Source organism: Parasteatoda tepidariorum, chromosome 2 (assembly GCF_982258835.1).
Source record: "Parasteatoda tepidariorum strain Cologne lab strain chromosome 2, Ptep-v5.0, whole genome shotgun sequence".
NCBI classification, from domain to species: Eukaryota; Metazoa; Arthropoda; class Arachnida; order Araneae; family Theridiidae; genus Parasteatoda; species Parasteatoda tepidariorum.
The window spans coordinates 97989593-98014391 of record NC_141756.1 but is presented as its reverse complement, the minus strand read 5'-3'; the positions used below and the strand labels follow the sequence as shown (position 1 = coordinate 98014391).

At 32.9% G+C, this 24799-nt stretch overlaps 1 protein-coding gene across 1 annotated transcript; it reads right to left on the bottom strand.

Moving 5' to 3' along the window:
* On the bottom strand, window positions 1-23471 carry LOC107446172 (uncharacterized). The gene is made up of 7 exons (XM_043048905.3): window positions 23276-23471; window positions 17789-17897; window positions 10055-10188; window positions 5903-5999; window positions 4881-5074; window positions 1631-1751; window positions 1-603 (listed from the first exon to the last, which is right to left on the bottom strand). Exons 1-7 carry the CDS (start codon window positions 23334-23336, stop codon window positions 360-362), a joined length of 960 nt encoding a protein of 319 aa, XP_042904839.3. The 5' UTR covers window positions 23337-23471; the 3' UTR covers window positions 1-359.
* Window positions 23472-24799: the final 1328 nt, after the last annotated feature.

Sequence of the window (24799 nt, the reverse complement as noted above, 5' to 3'; positions counted from 1 at the left end):
TTTTAAAAAACGTAACGATATCAAATATTTATTAATCAATAATGGAAGGATAAAAGGAAAATATGTTTAAAAATAAATGTAAATAAATGACGTTGAGTATCTCTTCGAACACTGTACCCAGGGCGTGTGACAATAAGGCCCTGTTTGTACCTTTGATATTTCCGAAATTTAAAGACTTGGTAAAATTAATCCAATTGACATAGTTAAATAAGGCTTAAGTAAGTTCGTACTCCGAGAATTTTCCAAAAATGTCACTTGGAACTTTTATCTTCAAAAATACTCGTTTTCGTTAATCAATGGGTATGGAAAGTTCTTTCATTATACTAGATGACTCAATTTCTACATTTTTCTACTGCAGTTTACATACTGCTGCATTTGGAACTTATAAAATGAGTAATCATTATGAGTAACATGCAAGCAACTAATGAAACCGCCATTTTGTTTCCAGCAGAGCATTCGGTCATTGTGTGGTCTCCACAGCTTTGGTAGGGAAATCTTTCCCTCATGTCGGCCACTATGCTCCTTGCCTCCGATTTTCCTCGGCTATCTCCGCAATACTCATCGATTCCGCGTTGCACGCAATCCTCGTAGCGAACCATGGCACTAAAAAAACAAAAAAGAATTGGAGATATTATTTCATAATATTTGTTCCTGTAAGTGCAGAAAAAAATGCTATTTTCATGAAGAAAAAAAAAAAAACTTTTCATTTTTTTTTTTTTTTTTGGAAGAAGAAAAGAGTAAAAATATCAGGATAGAAAAAATTCTCTTTTTAAACAAGTAAGTTTTACTTTATACAAACTCTTCTTTAATGACCGTCCTTAATATATTTATAGATTAATAAATATGAGAGGGGAAAAAAGCATACACACTAGTGGTCGCAAATTAATACTCTCGTAAGTAAAAATAAAAACGCCATCGAAATCAGTTAAAACACTAACGAGGAAGGTGGGATGAAAAATATCAAAACTGGTTTGATTATCTCATGAGGAGAACGTCCTTCAACTCCTCTCCTGCTTTCTCCGGCAATAAAGCAGGTTTGAGTCGTGATAGTTCAGGGGATAGAGCGTTTGCTTTCCAATGACGTGAACCGGGTTCGAATCCCTGCGATTGCTGGTCGATACGAATTCTGCATCCGGCTCGCACCACAGTGCTGACGTAAAACATCCTCAGTGGTAGACGGATCATGGGTTAGAATCCCCTTGCCATCAGGCTAACCGTGGGAGGTTTTCGTGGTTTTCCTGTCCGTGTGACGCAAACGCGGGTTGGTTCCATCAAAAAATCCACCACAAAGGCAAATTTCTTCCAATACTTGATCCAGGAGTTTTCTTGTCTTCTAAATTGGGTTCAAAATTACAAGGCTACGGAATTGAACTTTAGTAGTCGTAAACCCAAAGAATTGGGTCGGCTGTTTAGCGAATGTTATAAAATAATATAAAAAAAAAACAGGTTTCGATGTTTCCAGATTCGCCTGCTTTAGTAGTGATTCGTTAGGTTTTTGCCACCCCTAATGTGTATACTTTTTTTTTATACATTTTTGATTTGCATTCAGAAATATATGTTAACGGCTGCCATTACTGAACACTTTGCAGTGTTCTGTACTAATATGTATTTATTATGATGAGAAACTCACCAGCATGTGATGTGATGCCTCATGTCACTGTCATTGTGCTCTTGGGCTTCTTTCTGCGTGGAATAAAACTGATTACGGCACTCTTGAAGGTCACTTTTCGCTGATTCTGAACAGCGGCCATCTTTAAAAAAAATAAAACACATATTTGTAATTATTATTCCTTTTACAATGTAAAGATTTTGATGATGATTTTCTACAAAATACGGATGGTTGGCAGTGTAAAACTAAGTGTTAAGGGTCGTAAGGGATGTCGTAAGACTCATTTTTACGCCTAAGCTTAAAAAAAGGCACCATCCAGTATTATTATATTTGTAGTGTTTTCAATATTAAACATTTTTCAGTTTAACTTTCAACGTAACAAATGAATTTGGAAGACTCCGCATGTTTACTGCAACAAACGGTGCTACTTGAGACTAATATGTGTATATATTAGTCAAATATGTGTATATATAAGACAAATAAGTTTATATATTAGACAAATAAGTGTATATATTAGTCAAATATGTGTATATATTAGCCAAATATGTGTATACGAGGTGCATCCAGAAAGTAAGTTTTCCTAATTTTTAAAAAAAAAAGAACTGACACTTTCAGGAACATATTTATTGGCAACCAGTACAGCAATGTTTCAGCTATTTTTCAACATAGCCACCACCAGAATTGAGACACTTGACGTATCGTGGGATCAACTTTTGTATCCCTCTGTTATAGAACTCTGCCGCCTGTGAATGGAACCAGCGTGTGACAGACGTCTATCGTTACTGCGAAACACTGCGGAAATTATGACGTGCCATTCAAAACAAGAGTCGTGGAATGTTTACAGCAGGTGTTGCGCTCCTCCATGACAATGCTTGTCCACATACGGTACGACCCACAGCAGCTGTTTTGACGGAATTTGGCTGGGAGTTGTTTGATCATCCACTCTACATCCCTGATATTACTCCCAGCGATTTTCACGCTTTCTTGCACTTCATGAAATTCCTGTCTTCCGGTGAGCGTTTTGGCAACGACGAAGAACTGAAGACGTCTGTCACACGTTGGTTCCATTCACAGGCGGCAGAGTTCTATAACAGAGGGATACAGAGGTTGATCCCACGATGCGACAAGTGTCTCAATTCTGGTGGTGGCTATGTTGAAAAATAGCTGAAACATTGCTGTACTGGTTGCCAATAAATATGTTCCTGAAAGTGTCAGTTCTTTTTTTTTTAAAAAAATTAGGAAAACTTACTTTCTGGGTGCGCCGGATGTGTTTCTGGATGCGCATTCAAATGAGGGATAACACTCAAAACATGGCTAACCTTACACTTTATTTATGGCTGTGATATTAATCTTCTTCAATTTGTTTAAGGCTCACGATCTGTTAGAATTTATGAATTACAGAAAATTCTTATGAATGATAAAATTACACGTAAATTTAAACACAAATCACAATAATAAAACTTCCTAGAATATTAAGCCTGTTCACACATCGCCTCGTAAACATAATATAAGCGGAGGGATACACCGGAAGTTTTCTTAATTTCTTCCGGTTTCAGGAAGCTTGTTATTGTTTATATTCAGTCAACCATCGATTGTCAAGGCCGCGGTGGCTCAGGGGATGGAGGAGTCAACCTATCAGTTCGAATCCCAGCAATACGAATTCTGCTTCAGTGTCGCACAGTGCACAAAATATACTTAAATAATGGATTAAAATAAAAAGAAAAATTATCTTTAGTCGTTTTATCTGATTGCAGAGCGCGCATTTTGTTTAATAATCGGAAAACGAAGTGCAAATGACAGATAGAACTATAAAGTTAGAATGCACCACATCGGACATCGATAATAGATTGCAAGTCTACCTATTAATGACTAAAATTGTACAATTTAAAATTAATTTAAAAAAAACACATTTGGAGGCTGCGTAGACCAGTTCTCAATTAGTTTTAATTTTTCCTCGTTTTTATTTCTTATTGGTTAAAATAATTTCAACATTTTTGTGTTTCAACCAGTTATCAGAAATTGAGAGCTACAAGTAACGCGAAACTACTATAGTAGCTGTACTTTTTTTGTAGTGTAGTGTACTACTTTTTAAAAAAGAATAGTGCAGTAAAATAGAAAAAAAAGTAATTTTTGTAGCAATTACTGTCGACTTCTTTTGACGTCAGTGTAGTAAAGAAACAACTTAGAAAAAGACTATTTCGAATATGACTGTTACAAATCTTCTCGGGTCATTCAGTGGACGTAATGAGACTGCCACGGCGGCCGAACGTTAGCAGGGATTATTAGTAGCATGCGTTAATTATAAATAGCACAAGTTATACTGTAAACAGTACAAGTACAATAACAGTATTTGGAAACCGCGATGGCTCAGGAGATAGAGATTTCGCTTTCCAATGTGGGGAACCAGGTTCGAATCCCAGCGATGCCTGCTCTAAACGAACTCCACACCAGGCACGCACGGACCACATTGCTGACGTAAAATATCCTAGTGATAGACAGATCATGGGTTAGAGTCCCCTTGCCGTCAGGCTAATCGTGGGAGGACTTCATGGTTTTCCTCTCCATGTAACGCAAATGCGGGTTAGTTCCATTGATAAAAAGTCCTCCGCGAGGGCATATTTCCCCCAATACTTATCCAGGAGTTCCCTTGTCTTCTGGATTGGATTCAAAATTACAAGAGTTTAACATTAGTAGTCGTAAACCGAAAAAAATGGGTCGGCTGTTCAACGACGGTTATAAAATGAAGTAAAATAACAATATTAGGATGACTTGTTTTTAAAGATTAGACGTAAAAATAAATTGGAAATTGTAACTCGGAATAAATCTTATTACGAATTTAACCGCTAGCGGCAATATTCCATTCATGTGCTATTTGAGTGGAAATTTCCGAAATTTGTAAAGAACCTAAATGGAAACAGTACTAATAGACAGTTTCCTTTACTCCTTGTAAAAATATCATCTTTGGAAAAAATGTGGCTTACCACTATATTGCCTCAAACCCGTCAAATGATTTCAAAACTCATGCTTTATTTGAGTTTTAATTTTTAACTCAATTAGTTTCAAACTCCTTGACTTATCAAAGATAAATCGAACGTCGTTATGGAGAAATCTTCAGAAGAAGGCATAGGCCCACATTGGGCTGCCTAACCAACTATCATGATGATGATGAGTTTTAAATTCTCGTAATTTTTGTTTTATTCGATACTTGGGACAGATATTTTTTTCTTTACGATTACATGAAAAAAAGAAGAGAAAAATAAAAGAGTCTTACAAGAGGCCTCTGATAAAGAGAAAGTGTCGGACAGTGGGGCACTCGCCGGGTACAGATCGTTCTGGTCCCTCGGGCAGTTCCAAGCTCTCTGCTGGCCTTTCTCCATCAGATAAGTGCCCAAGAATTTCTGATCGGAAGTGGAGCAATCAATCTGTGCGATAGCAGTCACACAATTGCGAAAACTGGAGAAACTCCTAAAGAAATAAATCACATCAAAGAAACATTAGTATTGTTCGTTCACCAGGACTTGACTCCGTCTTCATCACGTGGTATGTGACGGTACTATTTCGCCATTTTTGGGAGAAAGTTGTGAGCAATCTTAAACAAGGTTGCTATTTGGCGATCGTGTAGTAAAAAAATATTTATTTCGCAAATTAGATCTGCATTTTTTTAACATTAAATATTTCATTAATTTGATGATATTTCGCGCCATTTTTTATGATATTTCACTCTTTTGAGTGAATAGTTTGTCCTTTATGAGACATTTTGCAGGAAAAACAGCAGTTTTTAAATTTAAAATATATTTAATTAGCTAGAGAAACAAAAGTTATAATAGCTGATGATAAAGCGAAGTAAGTGACTGAAAGAGAAGTCACTGTTTGCGTTTGGCACGCACTAAGGGTTGTCTCAATTTCAATCGCGGAGATGTTTCTCTTTTTACTCCAGCGAGTGAAAAAAAGAATTCTGAAAAAATTATCAAACAACAGCTGTCGCCATAGCAACGCATGCAATGGCGAAGCATGCACGCTGTTTACTATTACTCTCGAACAAATTGAAAAGTGTGGTGATGTCCAAATAAAGTGCGCACGCCATCAAACCCAAAACAAGGTCCATTTTGACAATGGGTAATAAACCGACGATTTTTTTTTTTATCCGCTTTCTTTATCTGGAAAATTAACTGAGACAATATCGCTTCAATTCTTATGAGATACACGTAATATTTTACTTTTTCGTGCGAAACTACAGAATATTTTTTTCTCCCATTCTTTAATTATTTAGTTGATGAAATGAAGAGAGAATACCTGCAAGATGACGGATCGACTGACGTTCCTCTTGTAGGCAGCAGAGATTCACATCGTTTTACGTCATCACGCTGAAAACAAGCTTTCCTGTACCAACCTGTAAAATATCAATAAACTTGTTTAGCAAATATAGACAATCTATATTATATAAAACGCTAATACGTACGTATGTATGTATCAATAAAACCGATGATATTTCTTTTCTCGCGCTGGCAACAGTTTTCATTTTTAATTGATTGGATTCGGCGCGCAAGAGCACGTAGTGAGCAACCAGATAACAATAACCAGAGTGAGCATTATCAGGTTGTTCAATTCAGATTCATGCACTAAAAACATGACAATATTTAATTTAAACTCAATTGGGTATACTATAGCGTACGTCACAGGTTGTGTTGTTCCTACTAAATTTAACCCATGAACGGCATTTTCTGCGAGCCTAACTTCAAGCCACAAATAAACAAGCGAAGTGTTCGATCGTTTAAATAGCTGCTCGCCAGATTTTATTGCATTATAAAGAAAAGTTATTGAAACTAAATACAACTAAATAAACAACAACAACTGAAACAAATAACAACAACTACTAATAACAATAACTAAATAAACAACAACTAAATTCCATTCGTTTAGCATTGCATCATATGTTGTTCCTACTAAATCGAAGTAGTTGTGTTTTTTTCATATTATACCCGATTACGAATTAATTAATTAATTGAAGTGAGAATGCTTTAAAAGGCCGCTGTTGAATTGATATTTTTCTAATGGGAGCTACCTAAACGTCTAAAAAACGTTTAAGTGTTTGTATTGAATGCATTGAATTTTTTTATATTTCGCGTTTATTTATGCATTGAATTTTCACGCTTTAAAATGCAGAATATTAGTGAAGCAATATTTGATAATTTATTTTGCTAATATGTTTCTTATTTAGCTAATGTTTTGATTTTTTCACCATGTACAATCTAAATAGCTAATATACTTTTTTAAAGGCCAATAAGAACATTGGTAGAATTCTTCTACATAAGTACAATACTATGTCTTTGATGATAAAATACTATGTCTTTGATGATAATATATTATGTCGTTGTGCTAGAACATTGTGTTCATTGGCGAGCGAGCGCAGCGAGTCATGGTTCACGGCGTGAACCACAAAGGATTGCGTAGCAATTCTCGGGGGTTGGCGAGCGTTAGCGAGCAGGGGGCGGAGCCTCCTAGTATCATAGAAATTGTTAATTTAGTGAGATCCAATGCCTGTTATAAAATAATTACATTATAATTAGATTAATTATAATATTTTATATAATAATTTCAGTACCATGTTGGCAACTTTAAAAATGAAATAGAAAATCCTCGAACTTATTTTAATCGCCAATACTGACTCGAACTTCGGAATTTGACGCCAAAATCTACTGATTTTTTTCCTATTTTTTTTAACATTGAAAATTTTGTGTGTATGTGTGTTATCGTAGTGAAACAAGGAAATGATTACAAGGTAATTGCTATAATCATTTCCAGATCATTACTTTTACCTTCCAGAATGATTCCGATGAACCTCTTACATCATTCACTTGGTTCTATTTTGTCGATACTCTTTCCATTTAACCCTTAGTTTATCCACCAGTTTTTTTTCCCCATCATGAAAACCTCAAACTTTTCTATTATAGTTAGCAATGATTCTTTATTAATGCTATTTAAAAATAGTTCCTTGGGGCGCATTCTGAAGAACAATATAAAGTTGTTTGAAGCGAGTCAAGATACAATGATTTTTATTTTATTTCATAACCGGCGTTGATACCCAATTCTGAGTTTACGACTACGAATATTCACCTCCGTAGTCTTGTAATTTTGAACCGAGTAAAGAAGACAATAGAACTCATGGGGGCCGGGATAGCCTGGTTGGTAGGGCACTGGACCCATGTTCAAGAGTTCGCGGGTTCGTTCCCCACCTGCCGAAGAGTCCCCGTGTATAGTCCATTCCACCTTAAGTTGGCACTGGAGAGAAAGGTAGGAAATGTAATACTCCGCCTTTGAAAAGTAGTTCTTCGCTATTTTGGAATTAATTGCAGTTTAAATGCGCGTACAAATATAAATAAATGTTGCATAGTAAAAAAAGTATATCTATAATACTAATTATTTTTTGCAGGTGAGTTCTTTTGTCTCTTAGAAGCAAATATATTTCAGATGAAAAAAAATTTTATAGTAAAAAAAAAAACTTTTCTGAAAATTTTTTTTTAATTTTTTATTTATTAAAAAAAAAGAACAGTAAATATTAAAAAAACATAGGTATGATATTTTTCATGATCAATGATTTCCTGCCTATGTTGACTTTTTCTTCCCCAACAAAACACCAATGAGGGATAAATTAATGTACATTAATCTACAAAAAATAAGCATATAAAAATAAATATTTAAAACAAAGTATTTATGCGCATCGATGCATTTCGTTTTTTTTTTTACTTAGATTTCAGTAAAAAAGAATCTTTTTAAATACATTTTTTTTGTTTAAAATTAGTTTCGTTTAATTAAAAAATTATAATAAGAAAAAAAAAACAGTAAGTATTATAAAACATAAGTATGATCTTTTTCATGATCAATAATTTCCATCCTATGCTGACTTTTCCTTCCCCAACAAATCACCGATGTGGGATAAATTAATGTACATTAATCTACAAAAAATAAGAATAAGAATATAAAAATAAATATTTAAAACAAAGTATTTTTGCGCATCTATGCATTTCTTTTTTCTTTTTTTTTTTACTTATATTTCAGCAAAAAAGAATATTTTTAAATATATATATTTTTTTCTATTTAAAATTAGTTTCGTTTAGTTAAAAAATCATTATAAGAAAATCTGCTTTTTAAATACTAATTAAGAAATCAGCTTACAACTAGTATCTTAAAATAATAATTATGAGAAATGCTCTAAAAAATCGTGCTCTTTTCCGTATTCTGTACAAAATTTTAGTACGATTCTTGGTTTTTAAAAAAAAATCGGCGTTTTGCTTTCTTAAACGCCAATACTGGCCACTTTCTCTCCCGTTGTTGCTACCTCATCCCCGTTAAAGAGTAACCCAGTTTCCATGTAATCCGGTTTACCTACCTTTCTCTCCAGTGCCAACTTAAGGTGGAATGGACTATAGTAAATGGTGACTGGTGCACGTTAAATCTGTCGAGTCGCAGAGTCCTCCATGTTCCCATAACAAGTTAATATCTCTGGGGGTACTGATCCAGGAGTTTCCTTGTCTTCTGGATTGGTTCAAAATTACAAGACTACGGAGTTGAACATAAGTAGTCGTAAACCCAAAATTGGGTCGGCTGTTACGGATAAAATAAAAATAGAACTCCTGGGGTAAGTAGAGCACTGAGGCCATGTCCAAGAGGTCTTGGGTTCGATCCCCGCCGGCCGAATACTCCCCGTGTAGTAAATGGTGACTGATGCAGGTTAAATCTGTCGAGTCTCAAAGTCCTTCATGTTCCCATAACAAATCATACCTCTGGGGGTACTGATCCAGGAATTTCCTTGTCCTTCTGAATTGGTTCAAAATTACTAGGCTACGGAGTAGTCGTAAACCTAAAAAACTGGGTCAGCTGTTCAACGACGGATATAAAAAAAGAGAACTCCTGAACATTGGGACAAGCACATTGCGACAAACTAGCCTTCGAGGAGGATTTTATAGAAAGCTTGAAGCTTTATTTTTATTTATAATCGTCGTTGAACAGTCTACTCAATTCTGAGTTATGACTATAAATCTTCACCTCCTCAGCCTTGTAATTTTAAACCCAATCCAGAAGACAAGGGAACTCCTGGATCAAGCATTGGGAGTAATTTGCCTTCATGGAGGACTTTTTTAATGGCACTAACCGGCATTTGCGTCATATGGAGATGAAAACCTAGCCTGACGGTAAGGGGATTCAAACCCTTGATTCGTCTACCACTGAGGATATTTTACATCAGCAGCGTGGTCGGTTTAAGCCGGATACGGAATTCGCACCGACCAGCCATCGCTGGGATTTGAACCCAGTTCACCTCATTGGAAGGCGAACTCCGTCTATTCCCTGAGTCATCACGGCACAAGCTTGAGTGATTGTAGAATCCAAAAATATAGCAAATATTTTATAATATAAACAGTAAATATAAATCAAAAGTAATTTACTCACTGCCTTGTGATTCGCAAAAACTTTGCATGTAGCGCCACATCCTGACTATGGTATCCCTGTTATCGTCTTGACCGTCCTTATCCAAGCACATGGAAGTTTGCCACAAAACACAATCGAAATTCTCCCGTAAATTTCTGCAAAATAGAAATACTCCAAACTGCAATATACGTTTAAGTTCTGGTCGAGCAATGACAACAGGGGTTATAGGGTTAATGAGGTCAATAAGGGTTAAAAAGATATCATTTCTCTGTGAATATAATTATGGGTATTTAAGGTATATGGATCGCTGACACACAAAAAGCATATTAGGCCATTCGCAAATGGTGTCACGCATTTTTTTTTTTCAATATTTCTTTCAGCTCCTCGTCCCCTTTGACAGAAAAATGTAAAAATATCACACTTCACCTTACAACTTTACCCCCTTGTCACATGATCACTATGTTTCATAAACATTTACTAGGAATTCAGAAGGAAAAAAACATGCAGTACATAGAAAATTTTTCAAATTTTATTTTTAAACTTGATTGGGTTTGACATTTTTAAACATAGCAACAATAATAATTAGGCGTGTACTTATTTTAATGAAAAACATGAGAAAAAAATATAAAAATTAATTAAATAAGAGTATTTAACTTCTGATTTTAAAATGCTTTAATTTTAAACAAAATGTGTGATGGCTCGCTTCTCGGTACAAATTAGAAATTGTCACAATTTTCAGAACCCCCTTCTTTCCATGCAATCATGACATCACTTATGGTCTTACTGAGCCCCGCTTTTTTTCTTTTTTTTTTAAGAAAGAAAAAAAAATCAAAATAAAAATAATATTTTTAAAAACCACGTTTTTGTAGTGGAGAATAATAATTAAAAAACAAATATTTGAAAAACGAAAAACGTGGGGCGCATATGAAATACATAAACAGTAACAGTATGTGTGCTCAGGAGAATATATATATCTGTAATTGTATCTGAATGTGGATGTGTATGTGGAATATGTTTGTGTATATGCATGTGTATGTGGATGTATATGTAGATGTGTATGTGGTTGTGCATGTGTATGAGTAAGAAAATGTGTATATGTACTGTTTGTATTTCATGCTCCCCACGTTTTTCGTTTTTCAAATTTTTGTTTTTTAATTATTATTCTCCACTACAAAAATGTGGTTTTTAAAAATATTATTTTTATTTTGATATTTTTTGTACTCACTTTCAAAATTTTTTCAATCACTGTGCACAAAACCTTTCAACTGACATGTGACACTAATTTGAAATAATCGAATCAACAACAAAAGACAATCACGAAAATATTAATTTTCTTTAATTTTAATTTTACTTTACTTTGTATTTTTTTTCCTCTTCCTTTTCATGCATTGTCATCCAATTCTGAACTATGTGCCAATTTTGAAGTTTGTAGCTAGTCGGGAAGTTAGTTTAAAATCGATTACAAAATTCCACCCGAACAAACACAAAGCTAGTTGATATAAACGTGATAAAAAAGAAATAGTAAAGTTAAATAAAAGTTATTATTATTTAAATTATTAATAATATATTTTTTATCTCAACTTAATTCACTTTTCTAACCAAAATCTACACTCCCATAATGATAATATTATTACACTTTAAACGCGTAACGCACCATTATATTCAAATCACAAACAAAACCTTTTAAATGATTAAGTATTTCCGGCATTTGATCTCCGATTAGAGAACTTTAGTAGTCGACTCGTTGACGCAATGATTTTACATACTAATTGAAAAGCTATACTCTCTAAAAAGAGAAAGGACACCGGAAGAGAGATAATCAACGTGTGGCCTCTTTCAATTCTTTTTCGATTCTGACCACAGACCTTGGCGATAATTACTTTTCCTAAGAACCCAATGCAATGGGCTATAAAATTCCTATCAGAGAGAATTGATTCATTTCGCGAGAATGTTTGATGCTAAATTGAGAATAATTCCTTTACATTAGAGCCGTTCTTAACACTAGAAAGACTGAAACTTAGTATATATATATACCTTTATTGCCCAAAAGCAGTCAAAATGACTGGATTGTGGAAGATTTACTAATGTGTAGAGAAATTTGCTTAAAAATAATTTTTAATATTATTTACAGTTATATAACAAGTTATTAGTAACTATTAACAATAAAAAAATATTATATGTTGCACAAAAAGTCACAAAATTCTAAGAAATTATGTCATTTTGTTTTTCTAATTGAAATTAAAAAGCAGTCAAAATGACTTCCTTGGCAATCTAGTACTAGATTGCCGGTCACTGATTTTACAAAGATTTAATAAAGTGTTGGTAAATGAACAAGTAAAGTTCGAAAGATTTTTTTTAATAATTAAACTAATTAAACATTTAAGAGCTAAGTAAGTTAACAAATAGATCATATTAAAACAAATTTGTTTTAAAATTATCTACTACTAAGAAGTTTTTTTCTCAACTGCCGTACAAGTTTGCAGCTATATAAATATATTTGTAATACAAAAATTATAAATACTTTTGTATTAATAAAAGCATTAAAACTCTTTTCATAAAATGTTTTTGGTAAAGAATAGGTGTAGAGATATTCTATTTTGGGACTTCAAGGCTGAAAAAACATACCAATGAATAATAATTAGATTTATATTTCAAAGGAGTTATTTTTAGAATCTTTCCCTCTTTCACTTCCATATTAGGAAGCAGTAATGATTATCGATGATGTGTAGAGTTACAAGGTATGTATTTGATAATATTACCGCGGCCCACTGGGGGTGGGGGGACGGTGATTGTTTATATTTTAGATTATTTTGATTTATTAATTTTAATTTAATGTATTTAAACATGCCTTCAAAATAAAATACAGTTACACCAACAAAAAAAATAAACTTAAAGTGATTTAACATTTTAACTTACTAGAACGTTAAATCAATTAGTCACGGTCGAGACAGAAGACAAAGTTCTTCATTAGTTCCAATGTAAATTTCGCGCCTCGTTCTCTTGTTTTATTTATGATATTTACAGTTATGATGATTGATTTCTTTTTATTAAAATTAATTGAAGGAGAAAATAGTTAAGGTGGTTTTCTTTTTTTTTCTTCTTTACTTTTTAAAATTAATGTCACTTCCTTCGGACCCCCCTTTTTTTAAATAAATAAAATTTTAATGGAACACAAATATTTTTAATTTGGGGTATAAACCTAGGAATTTAAATTCAGTTTCAATGAAATGGGTCAATGAATGGGCCCGTACCATTTGATACATGGACTGGTACCGGTCCACGGACCGGGGGTTGGGGAACACTGTTCTAAGGCACTGATAATTCTTTATGGCAAGATTATGTTTACAATTTTAAATTCTTGCCTTGGTTTAAAAAAAAGGCACTTTAAAGAGTGAATTATTTAGTTACCTTGGAGTGGAAGAACTTCAAAAAACACACTTAAATTAATTTCGACTAAAATGAAAAATTTTCAAAAAAAAGAAAAACAACAAAAGAGCTCGAAATTACAGTAAATTGCAACAATCCAATCCAAATGATATACACATCCTCGAAATTTCATTCTTAGAAAAAATACGGCGTAGTCCCTTCTTACAATGGACGAAGACTAATGTCAAGTTTTTTTTTTTTCTTATTACTCACTGAAATGAAAGTCAAGAAATGCATAAAAAAAAATTTCATGTTTGTAAGCTGTTATTGTTCGGAAGGGAAAAAGAAAGACAATATAAAAAAGGAATTCGTTCTTTTATGCACAGTTTACTTGAAAATTACGCCATAGGATATGCTACTCCATTCATACAAATGCATTGATTGCTTTTTTATACAAAAGAGAAAGGTAAAAATAAAATGCTAAAGAGCCTGTTTTGCTGTGATTCGAAAGCCGTTTCCTTATCATAAATAGAGATCATCGATCGTCGCGCAAGATTGAACTCAGTTTATTTCGTAGCTTTCATTCATGAAAGGTTACCCAATTGTTACGCCCATTCATTTAAGAAAGCACCGGATGGTTAATAATATTGAAAAATTTACGACACCTTTGGTTCGTAAATATGATTTCGTAAGAATATGTTTTCTTTTACATCAATATCTTGCTGTTAATTATAGAAATAAGTATTTTTACCCTTAACTCGTTGAATGCCATGGGGGTCACCGGTGACCAGCGATGTCAAGATTATTAGAAACACATAATTCGAGTAAATTCTTTTTTTTTTTTAATATTATTATAGCTATTAAAATCGTTTGAAGAAATTAATGCAATATAGAACACACAAAAATAATTTTATTTATATACACAGAGATGCCATGGGGGTCACCGGTGACCGGCACTGAGTTTGTTCGTAGCGACACGGTGGTCACCGGTGACAGGCGAAGCCAAGATTATTAGAAACACATAATTCGAGTCAATTTTTAATTTTTTTTTGTATTATTATAGTTACTAAAATCGTTTGAAGAAATTAATGCAATATAGAACACACAAAAATAGTTTTATTTATATACACAGAGATGCCAACTTCCATCGGGCAGCGAATAAATATTTTCAAGTGGTAGTTTATTAATTGTGATTCTGGATTTAATAAATTCAATTTAGTAGATTTTTATCCGCCACTATTTCTAAACAATTCGTAGGCTTATATAATTCACCACTTTTTTCAGATATCTCGTGCTATACCTTTCAAAAAACTAGCAAAATCTGTCTAATATTTGCAAATTTAGTTTGTAGTTATTTACCGTTTGGTTAGACGGGCAAGCCATGTAAAATTAGCGTGGCATTCAACGTGTTAAAGTGGCTATTTATTTCTTGTGAAAGTAAATTAAAGTATTTTTAGAATCGATATTGCTATCAGAATAGTAATTGACATACGGGAAAAAAAACTCATTTAGTTGAGCATTTAGTTACACCAAAAATGTCATTTTTTTGGTGGTAAGTATATTTAACACGACCTATTAGGAACTTATTGGCTTTTATTTTTCTTCATTTATAGAACAAATTTTATAAATGCTAAAATCTTCAAAAGGAATTATGCATTTTGTAACTTTTATACGTGTTCTTAAGCTAACAAATGGTTGCCAATTTTATTCAAACGTACTGCAAGAAAGCTGAAGTTGTTAACAAATGGAAACCTAAATTAAAATTGGTAAAAAAGTTCACCGTAGACTTTAAAAATTGATGGTAAGTATACTTACCACGGCTTTAGAAAGGGTTAAAAAGGTCTGGGAGTAATATTGAAATGGAAAATTGGCTCTCAGCTTAAGAAGACGCCATACCGAGAGAGAAACGTTTCCCAGCGAATTTTCTTTCCCCTCTTGACTGTTTTAAAATTTAAAAAAATTAAAATGAAAAGTGAATTCAGACAAACCTAGAGTAAGCCACGAAATTTCAACTGCGGAAAAATAAAATTCCAACTATCACAATGCATACAAATTATTGGAAGAGAACTTCTCTATTCCGAAATCCTGAGTTATCTTCTCATAATTTATTTTTATTTTGATATTTTAAGATTTTCTTTTCAGTTCTTAAAACTTCTTGGATTACTCTAAGTTTATAAATTTATAATAGTTCGACCCAATTTTATGGGTTTACGACTACTAATGTTCAAGTCTGTAGCGTTGTAATTTTGAACCCAATCCAGAGGACAAGGGAACACCTGGATCGAGTATTGGGAGAAATTTGCCTTCGTGGAGGACTTTTTTGATGGAGCTAACCCGCATTTGTGTTACAAGGAGAGGAAGACCACGAGAACCTCCCACGGTTGACCTGACGGCATGGGGACTCTAACCCATGATCCATTTACCACTGAGGATATTTCACGTCAGCACTGTGGTTGATGCAAGCCGGAGGTGGAATTTATATCGACTGGGATTCGAACCCGATTCGCCTCACTGGAAGGCGAACGCTCTATCCCCTGAGCCATCGCCTCTTACTCTAAGTTTGTCTGAACTCACGTTTTCTACAATTTAAATTAGTTATGGAGGTGAGGCAGAATTTGAGTCGAAAAGTTTCTCTCGCAGTATGGCGTCCTCTTAACTGGAGTTAGGAAACTGAGTAACCTGGGCAGGGATGTAGTTAGTGGAGTAAAAAAGGAAGAAAACGGCTTACCGCCACTGTTTTTTTTTTTTTTTTTTTTTCGATAAAAAATGAAGAGATGCATTGTGTTTGTATTTTCTATTCACTGTTTCTTTTTTTTCTTGTTTTTTATTTAGCATTAAATTACGGTATGAATTCAAGCGAAACGGAAAAATCTTACTTTAAAGTGGCTATAGGGTTGTTTTTATGATAAGAGTTATTTTTACAAAATTCTAACAACTGATAGATTTTTTTAAAAACAGAACTACATGCTTTGAAGTCTGCAAATATGACAGTCGTAAACGGTGGTATTGCTCTATGATTTAGAAAATTTCAAACAAAATGCAATTAGAAATAAAAATTTCAATACCACTTACAAATATTACTACTTACGTCCCGCAGTGGACTGATAGTAAAGACACGGCTCCCAGTAAAACACCTAAGTCACGCATCACTGGCTGCGGTCAGTATGCGGGTGTGCGATGACCACTTTGATCAGCCTGCGTAGGGACCGAGTGTGCGTGGTATCTGCCCTCGTTAAACTGTGCTACTGTAAAGTACTCGACTTCGCGCGCAGGTCATCGGGCTACCAAAGCAGGGCAGCCATCCCCTCGGCAGGGGATCAGAAGTGTGATGGCATGTTTTCGGATCGTCCTCAGGAATGTTTTTATTCTTACTTTAAACAAACTATATAGTTTGAGTCACGATGGCTCAGGGGATAGAGCGTTCGCCTTCAAATGAGGTGAACCGGGTTCGAATCCAGCCATGGCTGGTCGATACAAATCCGCATCCGGCTTGCACCGACCACAGTGTTGACGTGAAATATCCTGAGTCGCAGACGGATCATGGGTTAGAGTCCCTTCGCCGTCAGGCTAACCATGGGAGGTTCTCGTGGTCTTCCTCTCTATGTTACTCAAATGCGGGTTAGTTAAATTAAAAAGTCCTCTACGAAGGCAAATATCTCCCAACACTTGCTCCAAGAGTTCCCTTGTCTTCTGAATGGGGTTCAAAATTACAAGGCTACGTAGTTGGACATTAGTAGTCGTAAACCCAAAAATTGGGTCGGCTGTTCAACGACGGTTATCAAACTATATAGTTTGTCTACGATAAGAACTCCCGTCGCCACAAAGTCTGAGGCTGTTTGCTGCCATGGAAACAAGGATAGCGCTAGCTTCTCTTCACCCTAGGGCTAACACAATAGATCGAAGAAAAATATTCCCTTTCTCTTGCCGATCCGATGCAAAATCTGCCCTGAACAATAACCTCTCACCCCTACTTGAAACAGTTATACCTCGTTACCACAGCCACCGTCACGGGTCCAGGCGAATGAGAAGGGGAGTTCTTACTTTAGACAAACTATACCTATCTACTTATTAATATTCTGATATCACCGTCCATGTTCTACCAAAGCGTTCGTAACAATATGACTGAAAAGTGACCACAAAAAAGGACTTTAAAAAGATAAAAATTTGTTTCTGGATCTCGTGACTTAAAATTAGCGATGTGCATATTCCATCGAAAAGGGGGAACTAACACCTGTTGTTCAGAATCTGACTTGTTCTTAGAACAAGTACAGAATCTGTTGTACAGAATCTGACTTGTTGGATCACTTCAAAACTTTCAGCTTTGAAGTGGTCCATTCAAAATCCCAAAAATCTGATCACAAAATATATTGAGAGTTATTTATTACTTACGTGCATTGATCTTTAATATCACCCGCAGGACGATTCGATGAATCAATAGCGTTGAGCCCCTCCCTTCGGCATCGTCTCATCGTTGCTTCATTGCACTCTTGGGAAAACGCTGTAAATAATTAACTATATTAATTACAAATTACCTCGCACACCATGCAGAAAAAAATAGCGTGTGTTTTTAAACGAAAATCACATCGACGGTGAAAATGATATTCTTGTGAATTTTCACTCTCTTTAAAGCGCCGCTGTTTTCAGAGTTTGATTTTGCATTACATTTTGCTTTGTTGGGGGGAAAACTACGAAGATGTACAAGGAACACGAGGAAAATTAAAATTCGATAATTTGACTTATAACAAAAAAAATCACGGGGACCGCTCTGTAGTCCGCAGAAAGGCAATTACGGAGTTGAAATCTGACGTGCTGAAAAGGTCTGAACTTAACGCGATTTCCCCCCCCCCGAAAGTTATGGCAATTTTTATGCTTTTTCACGGATTTTTTTTTCTTTCTATTATTAATGACTTTACATTTAGTGCTGTAGGAAAATTCCTCTCTCTCTCGAGATTTTCATTTTATAAGTTCGTGTTTGACTTGATGTCAAAAGTGAAAGGTGAGAGATTTACAGTTGCCAGATACAAACTTAGCACTAACATCGAATTTTTTAAATATATAAAAGACTCAAGAGAAATAAAAAAATTTCCAATTTAAACTGTGATGTAAGGTTATTATTATATATAATTAACAATTATTTCTCATTAATTATTAAACCCCATAGTGTCGCAGATTCTATATTTCCTCAGTTTTTTTTTTTTTTTTCATTACAGTTGCTTATTTTTCGAATCTAGTTATTCGTTCATTTTATTTCGTAATTAATAAGTGAATAAAATGTACTTAGATAAAACTATAATATATAATTCATATTAGATAAAATGAGATTAATTATAATATATAATGAATATTAGATAAAATTAGAATATAAAATTCTAAAATAAAAATCATTAAAAAAAAAAATTTTTTTTATTGAAAAACGAAAAAAACGAAAAAAAAAAAAAAAAAAAACCTGAGCTTTTGCGAGAGAAGTGTAAACCGAGAGTGGGGCCTCCTAGTTTAGTCTTTAAAAAACGGAAAAAGAATCTGAGTTTTAAATACCTATTTTTTCGGGAAATATTCCATCAATTTCAATCAAATTTTGGATTTTTTTTTAAACTTCGTTTTCTATTAAAATCTTCAACTTCTTCCATTTTTAAAATGATTATTTAAGTAAGTAATAAAAAAATAAGGTTTAGTTATTAAAATTAATTTTGCATGAAATTATATTTGGCTGAACTAGTTTTATAAAATGATTAAAAAATTTCTTATTAATGCAGTTAGTTTTAGAGATATATCAAAAAACGCAATAAAAAAAAATTATGGTGGCTAAGCTTTCAAACACTCTTTTAGCTATTTTAAAATAGTGTAACTGTTTATAGCAGGCCTGTCAACTACTACGCCTTTTCTAAAATATCTTATAAAGTGATAGACAGCTATAAACAAAAGCTTTGAGAATTTTCTGTAATTTTACTAACATTTTTAAAACCTTATCTCAACAGAGCTTGAACTAAATGGCGTTTTATGTGAACTTTTAAATATTCTACATGCAATGGAGTGAAAAATAGCTTTAGATTAAATTTACGAAATAAAGAATTTACTATTAAAATAAAAACTTAGATACCATTAAAAACACTTTTCCCCAAAAGCTTAGAAAGCTGCCTGGTTTAAAGCAACGGTTAAATTTTTTTTTTCGGTTATGGAACCCTAAATGATCGCTGATTTTATAAATGAAAGTATATAAAGTATCTATATTAATAAAAACTACTAATTTTGAAAATATTTAATGTAAAGAACAAAGTTTTTCCTTATTTTATCATAAACTAACGGAATTCCCATTCTTCGAACTTGAGGGTTTAACAAGTTCAATAAGACAAATCGGTAGGTAGGTACTGTATTTACGTCGCACTAGAGCTGCTCAATGGGCTATTGGCGACGGTCCGGAAAACATCCCTGAGGATGATCCGAAGACATGACATTGCAATTTTGATCCTCTGCAGAGGGGATGGCACCCCTGCTTTGGTAGCCCGACGACCTGCTCTCGAAATAGAGCACTATACCGCGCACTCTCGGTCCCTACGCTGGTTGATCAAAGTGGTCATCCACCAGCTTACTGACCGCAGCTAGTAATGCTTGACTTCGGTGTTCTACTGGGAACCGTATCTTTACGAGCAGTCCACTACGGGACAGGACAAATAGAACCTAAACAATTCGGCCCATATTTTCCCGATATTTTCCAAATTGCGCGGCTACCCACCATATTTTGAGGATTGAAAATCCGAACCCAATGGAAAAAAAAGGTTTGCTTATTCAGAGAAAATACATTTTTGTGTCGGAGATTAAAATATCATATGTTAATTAAATGGAATATTTAAGGTTGAACCATTTAGCAACTCGAACCATTGAGTACGTGAAAATCCGATCATTAGATCAAAGATTATTTCGCACAGTAGGCTTTGGCCCACTATGGGCTATCACGCCACTGAGTTTAGTTCAGCTTAGTTTTAGTTTTATATACTCCTTCACATGGTTTATTTTTACAAAATGATTGAAGTAAAACAGAACTAATTTAAAATTGGGTATGATTTCTTGACAATTAAATATATATATATATATATATATATATATATATATATATATATATATATATATATATATATATATATATATATATATATATATATATATATATATATATATTTAAAAAATCGAATTTATAAAAGATTTTTCTTGCTTAAGAAGTTACGTTAATTGCGAGTAATCGCATGAGAGTCTTATAGGAAGATTTGATTCTTATTTTTAAATGAATGCTACTTTCTCGAAAATGAATTTTAAAAAAAAATTTAAAAACTTCATAAAAAAGTTTTTAACACTTTAAAATATATTTATAGTATTTTCCATAAATATAAAATTTTCATAGCGCATTCTCTTTTTACCCTTATATCCCCGGTCGGGCACGTAAATATTCAAATAGTGATACCGTAATATACCAATTAAACTACCTCAAATTTAGGTGAAAATCGCCAAGATGCTGAATGGGCGAATAGACGGCACTGGAAATTCGGGGAAAAAAGAAAGAAAAAACTAAAATATTATTGGACTTAATTATAAGAATACGAATTTATTAAACAAAGGTAGTTTATTATTTTTTTATTCCCAAAGTCAAGTCAAATTTTATTGAAAATCGCCGTGCATAAGAAAATAATTAATAGATAAGTTCATAACTTTATCAATAATATCCGTATTTATTCAATCAATGCTTATTTGTGCTTATACTTCTTTGTTAATAATACAGTATACTCTTTTACAAAGCAATACACTATACTCTTTATACAAAATTGAAAGGAAGACGCTTAAAAAATTTCGAGATAGCGATTTTTTGACATAACAAGTTAAGAACTAAATATGTTCAAAAAAAAGAAATATGTATTCTAAGATTACTCTAAAAAGTAGAGTCATGAAACATAAAAATAACTACTTATAAATATATATGTAATGATAGTTGACTATAAGTCTAAATACGGTAATGATAATTTCATTTTTAGAAATAAGACAAAGATAATTATGCATCAAATAGAAAATAATTGGTTGTTATCTGTTTTAATTATGTATTATTTTTAGAATTCGGACAAAAAATTGTACACGTTGTACACAAATGTTGATAATAATTTTCAGACAGTTTTGAAGGGATTTGGTAAACAAAAATCATAAAACCTTTGAAGTTCGTTTTATCATTTTGAAAAATATTGTAATTAATTATCTGTCAAAAGAAATGAAAATTTATGCTTTTATGTAAATTAGAACTCAAAATAAGACAGTTTCTTTTCCCAGTATTGAAATTCCGTAATGAATTTTTTTTTCTCCTGAATGCAAATTTAGTTTGTAAAGTGTTAATATCTCAAACACTTGAAAAAAGGTAACTACAGGAAATTTAGAATTCGTATCTATCAGATACTTCATTTTAATTGCTCTTGAGAAAACATATTTATATTGTTATTATGATAGACATATCTAAAAAAAAAAGGCATGCAGTTTCAAATTGAGAATTTTTTTTTTTAAATTTACGCTTATAGCAAAACATTTTGTAGGCAAAATAGGTTAAAGTTTTTTAGTAAAGCAGCAAAGAATATCAATTTTGAAAAATAAAATATTTTTCTTTTTTTTTCTTAGATTTTAGATTACAATGTGTACATTTAATTAGAAAAATAAGGCATGCGGTTTTAAATGAAGAAAAAAAATCAAAAAAAAATTTTTTGTGCTAATAACAAAACATGCAAACTTTCATAGCCAAAATTAATCAAAATTTAAAAGCAGTTAATTTTTAAAAAAATATTTTTTAGTAGATTTGTGAACAATTTTGTATACTTATTACTTCTCAAACTAGCACAAAATTTTAAAAAAAAATCAAAATAATTTTTTTGAGTCTCCTGAAATTCTACGTCTTAAAATTTAAACTGAAAAAAAGAATTACAGACTACCAAATAAAATCTGAAAAAGTAAGATCTTTAAAATTCTACAGCAAAAAATCCCAATTACAATTTGTTATTAATTATAGTAAATGTTTTTAATTCGCACTTCATAAATAATCTAAATTAAGATCTTTAAATGAAAAAAAAATTCAAAAATATTTTTTTTGTGCTAATCGCAAAACATGTCAACTTTCATAGCCAAAATGAAAAAAAATTATAAGCAACTAATTTTTAAATTAAAATTTTTTTTAAATATCTTTTAGTAGATTTGTGAACAATTTTGCATGCTTATTACTTCTCAAAATGGGGCCAAAAATTGAAAAAAACAAAAACAATTCAAATAATTTTTTTGAACCTCCTGAAATTCTACGTCTCAAAATTTAAACTCAAAAATAGAATTAAAGACTTCTACATAAAATCTAAAAAAGTAAGATCTTTAAATTTCTACAGCAAACGATCTGAATACGAAAATTACAATTTGTTATTAATTACAGTAAATGTTTTTAATTTGCACTTCATAAATAATTTTTACGTGCAACAAATAAAAAAATTAAAAAAAAAAACAAATTATAGAATTTTTAGTAGATTTGTGAACAATTTTGTATACTTATTACTTCTCAAAATCGCTCCAAAAATTTAAAAAAACAAAAACAATTCAAATAATTGTTTTGAACCTTCTGAAATTCTACGTCTTAAAATTTAAACTGAAAAAAAGAATTAAAGACAACTAAATAAAATCTAAAAAAGTAAGAAAATAGTAGAATTTAAAAGAGCGTTAAAAAATTAAAAGATCGTTTGCTGCAGAATATAAAATTCTACAGCAAACGATTTGAATACGAAAATTACAATTTGTTATTAATTATAGTAAAAGATTTTTAATTCGCACTTCATAAATAACCTTTACTTATAATAAATAAATAAATAAAGACATCACCTGAGTCCAGGAGAGGGTGGAGAAAGCAAAGAAGAAGAAGTAAGGTGGGAGAAGTGGTCATTTCTGTTAGAAGTATTCCGCATGAATAAAAAAGGGCCAATATTTTTCTTAGAGCGGAGAAAGAGATTACGAAATGTCTTTTTCAAGGTTTCTTTCTCTCTTCCTGAGCTCACCTTGAATTCACAATTAACTTCTCATACTATTTGACAATAAACACATTTCTTTCATTTTCGGAAGCCTTTTTTTAAAAGGGATTGAATAATATTTGCTCAATACATACATAACGAAACGTGGCAGTCTTCCTGGCATAGGATGGATAGCGAATTGGCCACAGAACTAACTATGACATGGGCGGATCGTGGTTGTTTTGTAGCCCTAAAGTTAACGGAATTTCTAGGGATCCTCTTCTTTCCTGCCAAAATCCGTCACGGAATTTAAAAGTGAGACCTCCGTGAACAAACTCATTAGTTTAAATCTTTACCTCAAACTCCAATTTAACAGTAAAGAAGTATTTCTATACTACTTTACTGTTAAGAAGTATTTCTATACATAATGAAATACGAGAGTCTTTCGGGCATAGGCTGGATTGCGAATTGGCCATAGAACTAACTGTAACATGAACGGATCGTGGTTTTTTATAGCCCTAAAGTTAACTGAATTTCTAGGGATCCTCCTCTTTCCCACCAAAATCCGTCAAGGGATTTAAAAGTGAGACCTCTGTGAACAAACTTCAACAGGCTTATTAGTTTAAATCTCTACCTCAAACCCCAATTTAACAGTAAAGAAGTATTTCTATACTACTTTACTGTTATTACTGCTTACCTTACTGTTAAGAAGTATTCCTATAATATATCCATGACGAAACACGACAGTCTTTCTGTTATTGGGTGGATCGTGGGTTTTTTGTAGCCCTAAAGTTAACTGAATTTCTAGGGATCCTCCTCTTTCCCACCAAAATCCGTCAAGGGATTTAAAAGTGAGACCTCTGTGAACAAACTTCAACAGGCTTATTAGTTTAAATCTCTACCTTAAACCCCAATTTAACAGTAAGGAAGTATTTCTATACTACTTTACTGTTATTACTGCTTACCTTACTGTTAAGAAGTATTCCTATAATATATCCATGACGAAACACGACAGTCTTTCTGTTATTGGGTGGATCGTGGGTTTTTTGTAGCCCTAAAGTTAACTGAATTTCTAGGGATCCTCCTCTTTCCCACCAAAATCCGTCAAGGGATTTAAAAGTGAGACCTCTGTGAACAAACTTCAACAGGCTTATTAGTTTAAATCTCTATCTTAAACCCCAATTTAACAGTAAAGAAGTATTTCTATACTACTTTACTGTTATTACTGCTTACCTTACTGTTAAGAAGTATTCCTATAATATATCCATGACGAAACACGACAGTCTTTCTGTTATTGGGTGGATCGTGGGTTTTTTGTAGCCCTAAAGTTAACTGAATTTCTAGGGATCCTCCTCTTTCCCGCCAAAATCCGTCAAGGGATTTAAAAGTGAGACCTCTG

Excerpts from the sequence above, each read along its gene's own strand:
- LOC107446172 (XM_043048905.3), bottom strand. The coding sequence starts at position 23,336 with ATGACCACTTCTCCCACCTTACTTCTTCTTCTTTGCTTTCTCCACCCT. Across the intron at positions 6,000-10,054 it reads TTTTTGCGAATCACAAGGCA|GTTGGTACAGGAAAGCTTGT; the intron begins GTGAGTAAATTA and ends GATATTTTACAG. Across the intron at positions 5,075-5,902 it reads GTCGATCCGTCATCTTGCAG|GAGTTTCTCCAGTTTTCGCA; the intron begins GTATTCTCTCTT and ends TTATTTCTTTAG.